The 17,467-nt window shown below is 37.9% G+C and overlaps 1 protein-coding gene across 1 annotated transcript in view; it reads left to right on the top strand.

The window, feature by feature from the left end:
* Positions 1-17,467, top strand: part of CFAP54 (cilia and flagella associated protein 54) — a 302,501-nt gene that overhangs the window by 14,537 nt on the left and 270,497 nt on the right. Inside the window, exons 4-8 of the mRNA XM_037023126.2 lie at positions 955-1,126; positions 5,129-5,187; positions 11,778-11,921; positions 13,605-13,718; positions 13,839-13,940. Coding sequence (XP_036879021.2) covers positions 955-1,126; positions 5,129-5,187; positions 11,778-11,921; positions 13,605-13,718; positions 13,839-13,940 — 591 coding nt within the window. The remainder of the gene's footprint in view (positions 1-954; positions 1,127-5,128; positions 5,188-11,777; positions 11,922-13,604; positions 13,719-13,838; positions 13,941-17,467) is intronic.

The raw sequence follows: 17,467 nt of genomic DNA on the forward strand, positions 1-17,467 counted from the left end.
GTCCTCACAGGCAGAAGGTGCTAGGGAGCTCTCTGAATCTCTTTTTTTTTTTTTATAGAATAACCTTTTATTTGCCATAAAGTATTTTTTTTTTTGAGAGGGCATCTCTCATATTTATTGATCAAATGGTTGTTAACAGTTAACAACAATAAAATTCTGTACAGGGGACTCAATGCACAATCATTAATCCACCCCAAGTCTAATTCTCATCAGTCTCGGATCTTCTGAAGCACAACGAACAAGTTCTTACATGGTGTACAAATTCTTACATAGTGAATAAGTTCTTACATGGTGAACAGTACAAGGGCAGTCGTCACAGAAACTTTCGGTTTTGATCACGCATTATGAACTATAAACAATCAGGTCAAATATGAATATTCGTTTGATTTTTATACTTGATTTATATGTGAATTCCACATTTCTCCCTTATTATTATTATTATTATTATTATTATTATTTTAATAAAATGCTGAAGTGGTAGGTAGATGCAAGATAAAGGTAGAAAACATAGTTTAGTGCTGTAAGAAAGCAAATGTAGATGATCAGGTGTGTGCCTATAAGCTAAGTATTAATCCAAGCTAGACAAGGCAACAAAACATCCATGGATGCAGAAGATTTCTCTCAAAACAGGGGGTTGAGGTTCTAAGCCTCACCTCTGTTGATCCCCAATTTCCTCTGAGTCTCTTTTATAAGGCCACTAATCCCATTCATGAGGGCTCCACCTTCATGACCTAATCACCTTCCAAGGACCCCACCTCCTAATACCATCACACTGGGGATTAGGTTTCAACATACAAATTTGGGGGGACACAAACATTCAGTCTTTAGAACTATACTAATCTCTTAAATGAAGCAGAATTGTTTCCATTTTAGCTTTTCAGATTTTAAGAAATGCTTTCCTAAGTTGCATAAAGCTTATTTATATTCTTATCTATATTTTCCCATGTGTTCCAGTTTCATGCTTTAAATGGCAAAAATATTTGCAACTACCAGCTGGTCTGCGACAGTGATGTGAACCTGCAGAGCAAAGAATCTGTAATCCAGTGCCTGCGTATCTTGTCTTCCTTTAGACTCATCATGCAGGTGGCTTTGCCACAGGAGCACCTTTGCTGGATTGTCTTCAATGGTATAGACCAATGTATTTCATTTTTCAATATCTTTCAGCAAATAATTCTGGTATTATTTAAATTCCAGATTTGATGGTAACTTGATGACCTTGTGATTTAAAACTTACTCATTTCCTATTAGGATGATTGTGGGTTTTTTTTAACATTTTTATTACATTTTAGTTTGTCCTCCTAAGCAAGGACTAATGAAGCAGGTTTTTGGCTTTTCTGCTCAAGGGAGGGTCAGAGGCTGTGGGGATAATCAATTTCAGGTGTATAAAAGGCAGGAGCCACAGTTAGTAAGAAATACAAGCGAAGGATCAAAGGACCACTGCAGGTTGCGTTGGTTCTAAGCATCATTCATTTGTTGGTCCTTCCCTGAAATACTTTGGCCAGTGACTGTGGCTTTCTATATATCCGCCTTCTCCTCCTACTTGTTTTTCAGTGAGAAGCTCTGAAAATTTGTTTGTATGTGTATGCGTATGGTTTATTTATGTACATATATATATACACATTTATAGATATACACACATATATATACATTATGTATGTCTCATGAAATTAATCTATGAAAATATAGCACTTGTTTTTGTCTTCAAAGAGTTACAGTTCAAATTTTCTTTAAAGTTACAATTTAAAGTTACAAGGAGTCACCTACTATACTGTTTTCTGGATAATATATTCTTAAAAGGAAAATGACAGTGTGTTTTATGTGCATGAGATTAGGATAAAATGACTTGAAAGAAAACACTGGATTTTCCCTCATCCATGGCGACTGAAAGTATATTTCCTAGCCTTTTCCTTCTTTACGCTCCCCAAATACTTCTTTGACATTTTGATTGAAATTAGATCTTTCATGTGATGTCGCAGATGATGCTGACTTTGGAAGAAATTTTTCAGTCCAGTGGCTGTTCAGCTTTTGTGTCTGATTATCCTCCAAAGGGCCCATGAGTTCCTGAGCTGTCACTGCCATCTGTCTACCTGAGCTGCTGACACATTTTGGTGGAGTCTAGCTGGAGCAGAGGTTCTGTGCTCCAGGAGTAATAGGCCTGACGGTTGGGCACTGCAGTCAGGTTTTACTTGAGAGGTGGAAATGATGCAACGTGACTTCCTGTCTGCAGTCCTTTTAAGATTACGCACACCAAAATCCCAGTATTCTTAAAAAAAAAAAAATAATAATAATTAAATGATTTCTGTATCTTCTATATCCTTTTCTTGGTATATGCATTCTTGTATACACATAATATTGTGCTCTAGATTTTATTGTTTCCTAAATATTTTTCTGCTCAATACTGTGGTTTCAGCATTTAGCCAGTTTCCTATATGTAAATCTAGTTTGTTGACTCTGCCTGCTGAATTGTGTTCCAGATATCCGTACATCACCAGGGATGGGCACCTCGTTTGCCCTACCGCCCTAGTGGCACAAATAATTCTGCAGTGCATATCCTTGCACATGTCCTTTTTTTTTTTTTTTTCCACATGTCCTTTCATAGACCTATGTGAGAGTTTTCTGGGATTTCTGCCCAGGAATGGGTTTGCTGGGTTGTGGGAGATGTGTATACTTAGTTTCACTAACTACTGTCCCTGTTTGAATTAATTTATCTGAAAGTTATTAAGTGCCAGGCATTGTTCTAGGTGTGTGGGACATAGGAGTGGACAACAGACAAAAACCTTCTTCTCCTGCTTACCTAATGTTTTAGGGAGATGATAAACTAAATAGTGTGTCAGATGGTGATGAGCGCTATGGAGAAAAATAAGGCTGAGAAGGGAGTAGGGAGCCAGAGGCTTGGCTGGGGCTGGGCTGCAATTTTAAATAGAATGGTCAGATGATATTTGAGTAAACACCTGAAAGAGACATGTGGATAGTTGGGGAAGGGGCGTTTCAACTGGGAGATTAGCAAGTGCAAAGACCCTGTGGTTTTAAAACTTTGTAATTTAAATAGCAAAAAAATAAATTGACCTATAATCAATTTATCAAAATACATTTGACCATTTCAGTTAGATGTTAACACTCTCTTTACTTTAACTTGACCATTATACATACACATCCTTGGTTTCATAGGTTATTTAACCAATCATGGTTCTTTCACAAAATCTAACTAGGTACATGAATATTGGATAACACTTCTCAACCTACCTGAACCTAACTTTCAACCTTCAAATATTCAGATTATTTTTGTGGTAGCTGTCTTTGATAAGAAGAATTTACATGACAGGGTTATCTATCTATGTTGACTAATAATAACTGCATTAGTGGGGGTGAGGATATTAATAATATGGGTAACTGTTGAACCACTGAGTTGTATATTTGAAACCAATATAAGATTGTGTATCAGCAATACTTCAAAAAAATATAGAAAGGGAGTTACAAGACAAGGCAATAAACTCATATTAGGAGTGTGGTTAAAAGTAAAACAAAGCAGACTTCCAGAGATAGCTTGAGATCGTATGAGGTCAGTCTGTGTTCCATTTTATACCATTTACTCTCTCTGTCAGGCTTCTGCAGTGGGGATTTTTAAGCCATACCAAGATCCTGAACCATCAAAGGCATCAGTTACAGTCAGGATGTGTTAGGGCTGGCAAGGTTAAAGGCGCATTTTTGAAATACAGAGGGCCCTTGTCATTCTTGAGGGCAGTCTCCCAGGGCCTTCTAAATCCCCCAGTTCCCATTACTAACATGTTTATATAGGCTCCTGGCGTAAACCTGAATCACACGTTTATGGAGAAGCATGTGTTTCTTATGCATATACTTTCTTGGTAACTTTTAAGAAACACAGTCACAAAATTTCATTCTTAAAGATTAAGAGCAGAGGTCAACAAAGCCAAGCTGAGAATACTCAGCTTGAGCTCTTGTTAACTGAATGGTTTCTTCCCAAGTGGATCTTCTATGAAATAAGTCAGTGTCCTGGGAGCAGTCACATTAAGAATGCTGAGTCCTTGATGTTAAGGACCTATTTATTGCATTCTCTGTGAAGTTGATGGTGCATAAGTGTTTAAGATTATATGCAATACTTCTTGTCACTAATTTATATAATCAATGTTTATTATATAATTAATGTTTTATTGATTGATTATATATTAATGTTTATTAATTGATTATATAATCAATGTTTATAATATGCTTACAAATGCATATTAATAAAGTGCTGTGTGTTTTGGATCAGATAGTGTTTTCTCAAAAGTCTTTAAAATTTAAACATGAAAATAGGATTCATAATTGTTGAATTTTGATGGCTATGAATTTTAGATCAGATATTTTATAGAACATATTTAGACTACTTGTCATTATAATTACGTGCCTTTTAAAAGTGTGTTGCCAACGTTTGGGTGTGTTCGTAGCACAGTAATGTCCTTTGTATATAGAGAGATACATAGTGAAGTTGATCCTCTCCCCTCCCCCCAACCCTGCCACCAGCCTTCTATCCTCCTCATTTAGTGAACAGCCTGACAAGGAAATAATACTTGAATAATATTTAATAGAAGTTGGAAATGCTGTTTTTCATAAGAGTGCTTATAGGACACAACTTAATAATGGGATAAATATTGGATGAGACTGAAAATAAATATAATGCAAATAATTATGCCTTGTGATTTTTATGAGTGTCCTTGTTGAGTATTGTGCCATGCTGATTAAATATGTATTCTAATATTATTTGTAGATAAATCTTTAGTTTTTCAACCATAAAGAAACCATGGAAACCAATAATGTTTTAGATGAATTAATAAAACTAAATATGCCACAAAAATATTATTTGTTCAATGTAATGTATTTAAAAACTTAAACTGCCTTTATGATAAGACTTAACAGATTCCTGTGTTAACATATTTAAAATACGTTCATATTAGTTCTTTTAATGCTTTGGCTACAAGTTAAAAAGTCTTATGATTGTGACTCTCTACTCATCAGATTTTTTTATGATAGCACTTGTTTTAGGAACTACAGGCTTAAATTACAGAAATTGGAATGTAAAATTTCCAACATTTGACTGTCACACATGTTAACAATCTTTTTCTCCATTTAGGTACCATATACATTTATACCATTTGCAGAAAACTGATGATCATAGGTCAGTCTTCCAAGGTATGAAATTTACTGACAAAATATCTTCCTCTGTGTTTCCTATTTTCTTAAGACTTCTGTTACCACTGAATGCTAAACAAACAAAATTTAGTGAATATGTATTACATAGTTTTACTGTTTTTAGTTTTACTTTAATGTGATCATATGTAAAAATGCAGACAATAAACTATTAATAAAAAGAAAGAATTCCTAAAATTGGTAGGTGTTCTCCAGTGTCCCTCGGTCTCTCAGATTAGTCATTACTTGTCAACTGGATACTGAACATCCATCTGTAACTGTAGCTCTTGGTAGGGTGAGAGCCCATCCTGGCCTGCCCAGAACAGTCCTGATTTATGCCTTTCGTCCTGAAGTTATTATAAACAGTGCTTCCTTTCACTCTTAAATGTGTTGTGGTTTGTATGATAAACTAAGGTTGCCCTGCTTATGTTATGTTATGGAGCTTGGACTTCCTTCTGCTTGAAGTGAAGGGACTTTGCTTCAGGTCCTCATGCTAGTTGGGTGAATGAACACCTAACCTATGCCCCAATTACAAGCTGAGGATAAGGGGACTTTAAATAAAGGTTCTCACTTACTAATACTCATTGCTCAGTTTTAGCTGGAAGAGGTAGCTGACACTTAAGACTTCTCTATAATGTAGTACTTTTGTCTGCAGGCGATCTATTTATTCCCTGTGTTCATTGTAAAGTCATTGGAATATAGGCCAGGAAGGGATATATATACTCCTGTTGAGGCCATGCTTTGAATTGTTGCTGGCATCTGAGACATGACTACTTTATTCTTCTTCATCACATGTAAAACCTTGTGCTGAATAACTCTGGACAGATACTTTTTTCTCCCATATTTCCTCAAAACATAGCTAAGTACCTTAAAATATGACAATACCAAAAATATAAAAATGGAAGCAAACATATTTGCATGCTCAATGAATAACACTAAGTTTGTGTTCTCTCTGTTTTGTTCCTTAAATATAAAAACTTTAGTGCTTACAGTGACTTGAATGAGCTCTGTGCAAATGTCTTGAGTGTTAATTGAAATGAGGGGAGACTGTCCCATGTAGAAATTCAGCTTGCAGACTATTTCAGCAACTCTACCTTCAATTTCAGATGATTTCCTAAAAAGAGCTTGCATACTTCTGTTGCATTTGCTGTAGCAAGAAATACTGCTTCACAGAGCCATCATAGATTGGTCTGCTATAGCACTAATCTGTCAAAGCTTTGAAGGGCAGAGATGTCTGTGCCAAATTTAACTGTTTGTGTTTGTAATTGTTAATGCTGAGACAATTTTAGTTTAATGTGATAGTCATCTCAAAATAATTTTTTATTGATATCATCCTCTCCACCCCTTATAGAACTGGACTTTCTCTGCCAAAATAAGGGCTAAAGCAGGATAGTTCTGTGGTCCATGTCTTATGGGATGGGAGTGGGGGGAGTGAGGGATGCAAGAATTCCGGGGTGGTGGGTGTTTGTATAGATGGCACTTGAAGATTGGGATGAAATTCTTCCAGTTTGTTCACTATAATACGTTTCAAGGAAGTTAATAGTTTTCTCCTAGAAATTCTCCTACTTTCAGCTGGTGAATTGATCCCTCCACTGAGGCCATTAGTGAAATGGGTCTATTTAATTGGCACAAGCCCTTGGAAGTCTAGCCATACCTAAGTACAGTTTGAGGGAATCTGATTCTGTAGCTGTTAGAGTTCAAGTCTATTGTGCTCATAAGATAGAAGGAGAAATAGATGTGGGATCTTTGAGTTTTTCTTGGTGTTACTCCACAGCAATCTAAACTCCTATTCCTGCAAGATCTAGGCAGGGTATGGCTACCATTTGTTACTGTTACTGAATCCCTAATATATATTAGTACTATGTGAAGGGCTTTGCATGCATAATACTCATGATAGCCTTATGAGGTGGGCACTATTATCATCATCATCATTTGTTGAATGAATGCCTGCCATCTATCAATTATGCTTCTAAGCACTTTCACATATTATCTCATTTAATCCTCACATGACTCTGAGAAAGGTGCTGTTACTACCTTCATCTTAGATATACAGAAGCTGAAGGTCAGAAAGTATAATTTGCTCAGTGACCTACATCTAGCAAGAGGTGTAGGTAAGGCCAGAGCCAATGCTGCACACACTGTACTGCCTCTGAACTCCATTAGAATAATACATATCTGTTGACTAAATCCTGTCATGATCATCCTATTTTGTTTCATCCACTCAAATGGAGGAACTGTATGAGACGGGTTAATATGTTTTCAACATGATTCTGATTTCTGAAGACATTCTGAAGACAAGACGGACCAGGGGCCCTTCCCCAGAGGCAAACATTTGCTTTCGTGCCGAGGCAGGTCACCAGCATAACCTTAGGGAAAGGTGGGAGGCCGAATTTCTGAAATCTGTTTCCATAAAGACATACGACAACTTTGTTTTTGTTTAGGGTATAATCGGTTTCTTCTGAGGCACTTAAAATGGTAGTATAGTACTCAGCAAACACTGAAGAATAGAGCAGAAAACATTGATTCTAAGAAAACATTGATTTCTGTCTCATGTTACTACAAAATGAATTTGGTAAAGTGAGCAATTGTGAAGTTACTCCACATACCATTACATAAACTTCAAATCCAAACTTTGAAATATCTGACAGTGTGTTCTTGAAGAGCTATAAACTGATATAAATGATGCTACAGTGCCATCCTGTGGCTGAGCTGATTAATTGTGTGTGTTTTTCCTGCTGGGATACCTGATCCACCCTCTTGCTGGACTCCTCTAGTCGGGTTTTTCAAAGACCCCCGTCCCAATCACGGTGCCAATGAAGAGGACAATCCAATTTAAACACCATCATTTAAAAAAATTTAATAGAAATAGTTCTTTCTAGCTGTCAGGGGCAAGAACGAATGCTACAAATTAAGATTTGCTTTTGGGAATTGGCTTTTTTTCCATCTTTGAACCTGAGAGATGGCTTTTCAGAACTGGAAGTGGAATGGTGACTTTTCCAAGCTCCCCTTTGTCGAATCTGCCCCGTGTGGTATAAAGAATGCTGCTGCCATTGGGAGTATGAGGGCCTGAAGTCCAGCGCCAGCTCTGTTGCTTATAAGCAGCCTCTTGGAGTTCAGATTAGGGTACTTTTATGGTTCCTTTTGGCACTAACGTCTGTGACTTAGGGTCTTTTATTCTAAGTCTGAAGTTTAACCCAAATATGATGATGTGAACGTTTGGTAACTAAAACTATTTTTATTCTGAAATGTAATGCCAGAAATTCTGAGGGCTTTTGGAAAGACAAGTAAATTTGAAGTAGAAAAATTTATACCCCCTCTCCCAACTCAAACCACAACAATCCAAATGCAAAAATCCACAATAGGATTTTTGTGCATTGGCTTTGTGGAAACTTGAGTTTTGATGGCTGTTAATTCCTTGTCCACACTGCTGCAGGGTCGGCAGATATTGACGACAGCAGCTGCAACAGAAACAGCAATAAAGCCACCGCAGGCTGACCTAGGGGGAGAGAGGGTCCAGAACCAGGCACTGAGAGATTCGTTACTGGGGTCTAGTCAGACACTCTAAGCAGACATGGGCAACCTGGAAACAGCCAAGAGCACTAACTGTGACAGAGAAGGGAAGTGCTCAGGGATCTGTATCCTGAAGGGATAGGGGGAGCCCTATGGGCTGCAAAGGTATTTCAGACGCTTGGAAGGCTGTAATTGAGAACTGAGTTTTGGACGGTTTGTGTGTGTGCAGAACGCATACCTAGAACCAATGCATATATCAAGGTGGATTTCAGTTCAGAGTGAGCAAGCACTTGTCATGTTTAGAATCACCTTTTGGTGCTACAAGGCATGTTGTTACTGGAGGTGGGAACTGTTGGGTAGGGTAGGTGTAGGACATCAGGTGGTACGGGTGATGTTGGTAGGAATGAAATTAGGTTGACCTTCAGCTCTTTGATTCTATGAATACTTGAAATAGTGCCATATTTAGCACTATGAACTAAAACTTTTAAATGAAGTTCAGTCAACAAATATTCATTACATGTCTCCTACTGCGGCTATAGTGGTGACCCAGACAGACACGGTTCCTTTCCCAAGTGAATTTACATTCCCGTGAGACGAGCTTACATTTTGGTGGGTAGCAAAGAATATTACACTTCTGCCTTGACTTGCTTTACTTGCAAAAGTCTCTCTTCTTCTGGCATCAAAACTGACTACACAGTACTGGATTCTGGCCTTTCAGGCTACTGGTTTCTTTTAGGTGTCCACTGAGCTGCTCGTATGCACATTATGTACACTGTCTTTGAAGGCTCCAGGGGTGGTAATGGGGTCTGAAGGTCATTTATGTTTTGCCTATTTTTTCTATTAAATAATATGTCAAAATGGTGGGTTTGCTTTGTGCATATGAAGCTCCTGGACATTTTTGATGATTTGCTTTTTCCAGGGGGGTCTGACTACTCTAGACATCTTTTTCTTTCATCATCTCCTCTATTAGTGAAGGCTGAATTTGTTATTAAAAGAGACACTTTATTCTGTTGTCAAAATTTATTATCATTACTGTCTTGAGAATCCAGAATATTTGTTAGCTCTCTGCGATTAGTTCTTCTGACTTTAGGGGTGTTAATTGAATTAATTTGGTAGCACTTAGGAATATGTCTGATATACCTGGCACTGTTGTGGGTGCTGGTGATATAATAACACATAAGGGGCTATTCCTGTCTGCAAAGAGATCACAACCTAGTTTTGGAGTCACACACATGAGCATATTAATGCAATTGGATGTGAGATATATATGTATAAAAATAAATGTAAATAATATAAATACACCATAACACAGTTACAGTAGAGCTAGAAATGAGGCAATGGTCATTCTCTCTAGGGACATAAGAAAAGTCTTCCTCAACAACTAGTTCTCTTCCCCCTGCTTTCCCCCACCTCTTCCTCATCCTGTTCCTCCATCTCCTGCTCCCTTTTCTCCTTTTTCTTCATTGTCATTACTAAAGCTAACATTTGCTACACGCATATTTACTATGTTCTAAGCATTTAGTGTGTATCAACTCATTTGATCCTCAGGCAGTCCTATGAGATGGTTATTGTTATACCTATTTTACAGATGAAGAACCTGAGGCACATGGAGTCTAAGTGAATTGTCCAAGGTACCCGTGCAAGTAGTGGAGGTCGTGTTTCAGCCCCATCTTATGGGGTGGTGAAGGAGAGAACAGAGGGAGCAGGGACACACGTCTGGACAAAGATGCTTAAGTATATGATGTAGTCAGGAGTAATAGGGGAGGGGAGGCAGGGCCTCGGCCATGAAGGCTGTTTGTATGCCCTGGAAAGGGCTTGTACTTTGTTCTACAGGCAATAGGGTGCCATTGAAGGGTTTTTAGGCACAACTTACAGTCTGGAAAGATAATTCTGGTGGAGGTAAGGCTGTGTAATGAAGGGGTGTGTGTAAGCGAAAGGGGGATGGTGAGACCAAAAATGGAGACAAGTGAGGAAGTATCCCAGCAGTCCAGGGGGACATGTGAGGACCTGCTTGGTAAAAGCTGATATTCTCATGGATAGAATGTAAAATATGATATTCCAAAATATTTGGCAGCACATATTCTTAGTTTCATCCCACTAATATTTTTTATAATAGTATATAGAGCATAGGCCAATTTCTTATATTCAAATCAAGTGAAAGGCAATATCATCCAATAAACCTTTGAGCTTTTGAAATATTTTTGAAGAAAGGAAGAAGATTGCAAAAGTTAATTGCAGAAATGCATATAGTCAAGTAGTGTTTCCCAGTGTAGGGTCTGTGGGAAGAATATGTCCAAAAAGGATTATCAGTGGGTTTGTGGGGAAAACATACTCAGCTAGAATGGCACAAGAAGCTCACATGTATTCCTACAGACAGGCCACTAACAGTGGTGACCTTTTCCCTGCCATTTTGTTTCAAATTGTACCTTGAGAATAATTGCACAGGTCATAGTTACCATTTATGGAGTGCTTACACCAATGTGCCGAATACCATCCTAGAACAGCACGTACATTGACTCCTTCTCCATAATAGCACTGCTCTGATGTGCTAAAATGTCCATTTTGTAGATGAGAAAATTGAGGTTTGGAGAGGAAAAAGACACATCTACTAGATGATAAAATTGAAACTGAAACCCAGGTCTACTTAATTCCAATCTTGGACTGTTTCTACTAAGTATCACAGGCCCCAAACTCTAAGCTTTTTCCATTTTCCTTACCCTGCTATACCAGTGTATTTTCAGAATAATACAGTGCCTCCAGGCCAGCTAATAACAGGTTTATTGTTGGAATTAGCTCCTAGAGAACTGTTGACACTTGACGGATATTAATAAAAATGAGTTGAATTCGTAGGGCTTCAGGTGCTGAGAAGGAAGATATATCCTCAAATGGCTAACTTGAGATTCTGAGTTCTCTAAATTATTCTTTTACTTTTTAAATGCTTGTTTTTCTTAACTCATTATTTATGTTATTTTTGGTGGAAGTAGTCAGCAACATGTGCTCATGCTTATAATGTGATTATGTCAAGTAAAAGTCACTATCAACTTAAAATGAAAATACATTCATTTGTGCCCTTTCTTTCTCAGGCCTTAGAGTATCTCCTGTGGGCCAGTATGTGTATGGAATCCTCGGTGCCACTCCTGTCTGTCAGGTACTTGACCTGGCGAGCTACTCTTTACACTGCTGTCTGCCAATGCTACTATGACTGCCAAGCTGGTGTTCACGGAGAGGTAACGCTGCTCGTTAATTCTGAGGACTCCGATATTTTAAAATACAACTTATCCAGCATTTTTTTCTTCAGAAGCCTGGCAAGCAAAACACAAACAAGTAAAACCCAAATAATTGCAATGAAGCTGAGACAGAAATCCCAGGCTTTGCCTGCAGTAATTTGCTTGGCTTCTTTGTACTGTTGACCTCTTGGTTTACTTTCTGCTCTCTCCTTATTTTCTATTCACTTCTCCCTTTTTTGCTCCTGTTCTGTTAAGATTTCTGATATCTTTCTTTCCTGATTGTATTCTTATATGCAAACCACTCTTCCCTCTTTAGTTTTGTCAACAATTATCCATTTGTTTTGCTTTTCTTCCTTCCAGGCACCATTTGTTTAACACTCTTCAATTTCTTTTTTTTTTTTTCTTGTATATCTTTTGGGCGGAATGCTTGAAATATAGCTTAACTGCTTGGGGCTTCTACTGGCTTATCCAGTACCTCTGTTTCAGTGGAAAAGGTGCCCTCTTTACAATACATGGTACTTGGCTTGTCAGTGGAGGGGCCCTGGTGAGAATTAGAAACAGGCACCCCTCCCATTGGGCCAAGACATTCCTGCAATGGTGTGCAAGGCCTGGTGAGTGCAGTGAGGGCTGGATTTCAGCCCTCACTCCACCTCTTTGGCTAGAAGTCTGGTGCAAGCCAGAGCCTTCACAGCTATACAAATTCCTGTTCATATCCTGATCACAACCATAGAAAAATCAGCTGGCCACTTATTGGCTCCTTTACATTTTATTTTTCCTGCCTAAACTTATTCTGAAGGGTTGCATAAGTACTGGCCCATAGTCAGGGGCATAATCTAGTACAACCCTTGTGGGTTATATTCTTCAAACTACACATCATATATGTATAGTTAATTACAGTGTACTAGTGGTGGCATTATAGCTATTAACTATTAAAATTATCAGGGAATGGAACATTTACATAGTTTTGGACATTTGATTCCTATTGGGATTTTTCCTTATTAGAAAATTTAACCCTTCATATATGCTTCTATTGTGGTCTAGAAGCATCTTCATGAAAATTGTAAGTTATAAACAAAATATTTCAAAGAAATGGTAAAATAAATTATATGAATTGAACTCTTTTTGTTATTAATCCTAAAGAATTATAGTAATGCTGATCTGATTGAATAAGTCTACCTCTTTCCTTCCTTTTCTTCTTCAGATATTAATAAATACTTCCTATATGCTGGATACTAGAGATACAAAAATGAACATGTCCCTTTAAGTACCTCACAATTTAATAGGCAGTATGAACAGCATGGTTTGGTAGGAAGGTTAGTATATTGGAGAAGAGCATGGAGGAGGGAGTGTGTGTGTGGGTGTGCATGCGTGCATGCGTGCATGATACCAGAGAAATGATCATCTATATGAAGCTGATGTTTAACCCAGAATTCAACTTTGCTTACTTTTTTGAATTTCTTGATTCATGAAGTTAGCATAGCTGGCAGTTTATTAACTTAGACCTGTAGAATTTAGCAGTGCCTATAGAAAATGATAGGGTAGCTACCGTGTTAGGAATTAACATCAGCCAAGAGTTTAATTCACCAAATAATCAAATATCTGGGAGAATAAAACATACTGTCTTGATACATTTCTAATCACTATACTCTTATTAGGAATTAAATTTATTTTTACTGCATATAGGCATTTGCTCGACGTGGTCTAGCCAAAATTGATGAGTTAAGGCAACTGGAATTAATGAGTTCTTCAGAAACACAGGAAGAATCCAGAAGAGATTATAGAGAAGCCACAATAAAGGTATACTGATTTCATGAAATCAAAGAAGTTACTGCACCCTATAGTTGATTAAGTACTTAATATTAGTATTTGAGAAGTGTACCGCATGCTACCTTGTGTTACCTCTTCTTTTTGAGACAGATGGCTGTGATGATCTTCAAAAGAGGAGTATTTGAATCTAGACGAAGAAACAAAACTGTCTTTAGACCAAAGATAAGACTTAACCTAAAGGAAGTACAAACTGTAAGTCTTAGAACGACTTCTCTTTTTTCAGACGCTGCCTGTGGTGTATTGTGTTATAGCTCTGTATCTCTTCAGCCTGGTCACCAAATATTAAATCCTGCCCCCTATTCTCTGCACCGATGGCAAATAGAAGAATGCCTTCCCAATTTGGACACGGCCTCACTTCATCCCTTTCGCAAAGCTTTTGTATCTTTGTACAGTCCCCGTTTTGTAACTTTAAAGGGCAAGAGGCTGAAGAAGAGCCTGGGAAAGGTTCAAATGCACAGGCCTCGGAGTGGTGCCCCAGAGGCTTTTGTCCCTGACTGGTTGGTGTTAGCTTAGAAGGCTTCCAGGCTGGAAAGAAGGTGGAGGCACCTTGTCTCCTCAGCTTCAGGTTTCCCCTTTGGGAGTGTTAGGAACTAGGTTATGCAGTAGAAACAAGCAGCCCCCATATGTCAGTGGCTTAAAATAACTATTTATTTCCTGCTGGAGTCAGATGTCATTACAGTGATCAGGAGACTTGGCTCATGGCTGCTGGTCAGGGCCAGGTTGAGGAGCAGCCCTCATTTTGAAAATTGCTGGTTGTTCTGCCAGAGGGGTTATAGGAGAACTCTGGAGGGCCTCACACAGGCAACGATGCCCTGCATGGAAATGACAGTGGTCTCTTCTCACATGTCAAAACCCGGCCAACAGCAGTAAGGCTCTCGGAGGGGGACTGGGGCATAATTATGCCTTGTGGGATCCTCTGCCCTTTCTCCCTCCTTCCTTTTCCTTCTTTCACTGCCTTCCCCATTGCCTTTCTGAATATCAATATCCCGTAAGGTTCCATATTTCTTTGATGCTTTCCCTGAGTGTTCTAGAAAGCCATAAACTCTCTTTCGTGAGCTTCGGTCCCTTCCGTAGGGACTGAAAATGAAAGTGAGGGGGAAAAAGACGAGCAGTTTCTGACAGAGGAGAAGTAGAGTCTCAGAACCTGTGAGGGATTTTAGAAATTATGTGGTTCAGTCCTTCTCTGTCACAGGTGGGGAGAATAAAGCCTGGGGCATTTAAATTACAAGCTCACTGTTGCAAAGGCAGCTGCTGGCAGCACCGGGGCCAGGAGCCAGGTCCCTGGTCTAGTGTTTTCTCAATACAATGAATGCCGTTCTCTTAACTCAGTTCTGCTTATAACATTTAGGAGTAGTTCTTTTTCTTTTCTTTTAAATAAATCATAATGTATAAATACAAATATTATTTGGGCATGGTAGCTTTCTCTTGCTATTAGTGTGACTTTGGTATGCCGACTATGGAGCCCAGAAGTACATTTCATGCACACCTCTTGAATCACCTCCCTTACTGACCAATGGTGTATAACTGGTGGTGGGGATGTGTGTGTGTGAAACAAGCCAAATTGTAAATAAGTGCTTGGGTGATCTGTTGAATTGTCTATATCTGGTATTGGTAAGTAATAATACAATGGTATTTGTAACAGAGAGGGGATATTTCTTTTTCTCACTAACATTTTTTTTCCTCTAAGCAAACCAAATTTAAGCATCTAAAGCTGTAAGGTTGTCAGGAATTAGCATATTAATAAGACTTGATTTATAATCCTCCTGGTATAAAAAGTAAATGTATTTTCAAAATTTTAGGTAACGTTACATTAAAAGCTCATTTATTTCTAGTTTCCTAAAAGGCAATAATTATATGGAAAGTTCTGGTGGTCTATCTTTTTAGAAGAAATTACAATGGTTTAGTGGTTAGTTTTTACAGAGAATAGTCAACTAACCCTTTTTGTAAAGTCATAGTATATTACTTTGACATATTTTGCAGAATGTCCTGCTTAATATGTATGAAATAATTTTGCCATGTGTCTAATTTTAATATGCATTAAATCTATTTCATAAAACATTTGTGAGTTTGTAGGTCAGTTATTAACTCACAGTAAATAATTTTGACTTTCAAAGGATTCTTTAAAAGGACTACTAATTCAGACATCTATTGAGGGACTGTTTAGTGATTCATTCAATACGTTTTTTTAAAGTACCTGCTATGTGAACAAAATAGAGAGAGGTTACATTCTAGTGAAGAAATTATATAATAAATAAATTAATTATAGCTTGTGGTAAGTATTATGGAGGAAATAATGGTAGAGATGAAATGAGTTACATGTAAAGCTCTTAGAACTTTCCTGGCATGTAGTAAATCCTAGGTAACAGCTTTGTTACTTATTTTACATTCATTCATTTAATAACCATGTAGTGGATGTCCTACCATCGTTTCAAGTGTGGGGGATGTAAAAAAGACTAGTTGTAGTTCTGTCTTATGAATGGCTTTGGAATAATGAGCAGGATTTGACTAGAAAGGGCGAAAAAGGGAAAATATTCTTAGTAAAGGACCAGAGAATGATCATAGCTTGGAAGCAGGAGTAAGCAAAGTTTATTGGGGGACAGTGAGAAACTAAGCATCACAGGGGTAGGTGTATGTGGATAAAGTGAAGATTCCTGCGGTCCGGATTCTCACCTGGCCCTGGTTGGCCAGCTCACTACACACGTGTGGGCAATGTGTCATTATTGACTCTATATAAAGAGCCCTGTCCAGTGCTCTGGGCAACACGGTGGCACGGCTGCAAGGCTGCAATAGAGCAGAGCAGAGGCTGGAGTGGTGGCAACACCGAGGACAGAGACTGAGACGGCTGTGCAGGTAGAGAGGCCCAGAGGCAGAGACTGGCTTGTTGCATGATGACTCTCTCTGAATGGATGGGATTCTAGTGATTGACCTGCCACCGTGGGAATAAAGTTAGGTATAACCCTTTCACCCCAAGAATGTTCTACTGTCATTTCTTTGGTCACATTGAATCCATAGTGAACTTGCCTGGGGCTGAAACCCATTGGCAAGACAGTGTATTATGTTGGAGAATTAATGTAATGTATCTTACGGAGTTGATGTCATGAAACAGACTATAGGGGACATGTTTTTTAGCTTCTCATCCATCCTGACATTTTTAAAGATGGTCTAATATATTTTATGCAGTATATGTACCACAACTTGTCTAATATTTTTATTAGTATTTTTTGTAATAAATTTGTTTCTAATTCTTTGCTCTTATAAATATTGAAGTAATCAACATCTTCACATATACTGTTTTTTTCTTTTATTTCTTGTGGATAAAATTCAAGATGTAGGATTTGAATCAAAGCATATAAACACTTTTATTTCTTTTGATATGTATTGCCAGGTTGATTTGCAAAATAGGTACTGAGAGGTAACAACCTTCATGTAGCAATTTCACCACAGGCTATTATCGTTTTGATATTACTCATTTTTTTAATAACTCAGTTTTCACCAAATAGCTTGTCATTTTAACTATTTCTTTGGTTTAACTGTATCTTACATTTGTGTTTACTCTCTTTATTTCCTAATGCTGTGATTTATCTTTCACAGTTTTTGACCATTTTTGTATTAGAGATTTTAACTTTTAAAATATATTTGAATGAGCTCATTGTTTTTATAGATATTAATATTTTGCTTGTCATGCTTAGCAAGACTTTTTAAAAATTGCTCTAGGTCTT

This window comes from Manis javanica, chromosome 10 (assembly GCF_040802235.1).
Source record: "Manis javanica isolate MJ-LG chromosome 10, MJ_LKY, whole genome shotgun sequence".
In the NCBI taxonomy this organism is placed as follows: domain Eukaryota; kingdom Metazoa; phylum Chordata; class Mammalia; order Pholidota; family Manidae; genus Manis; species Manis javanica.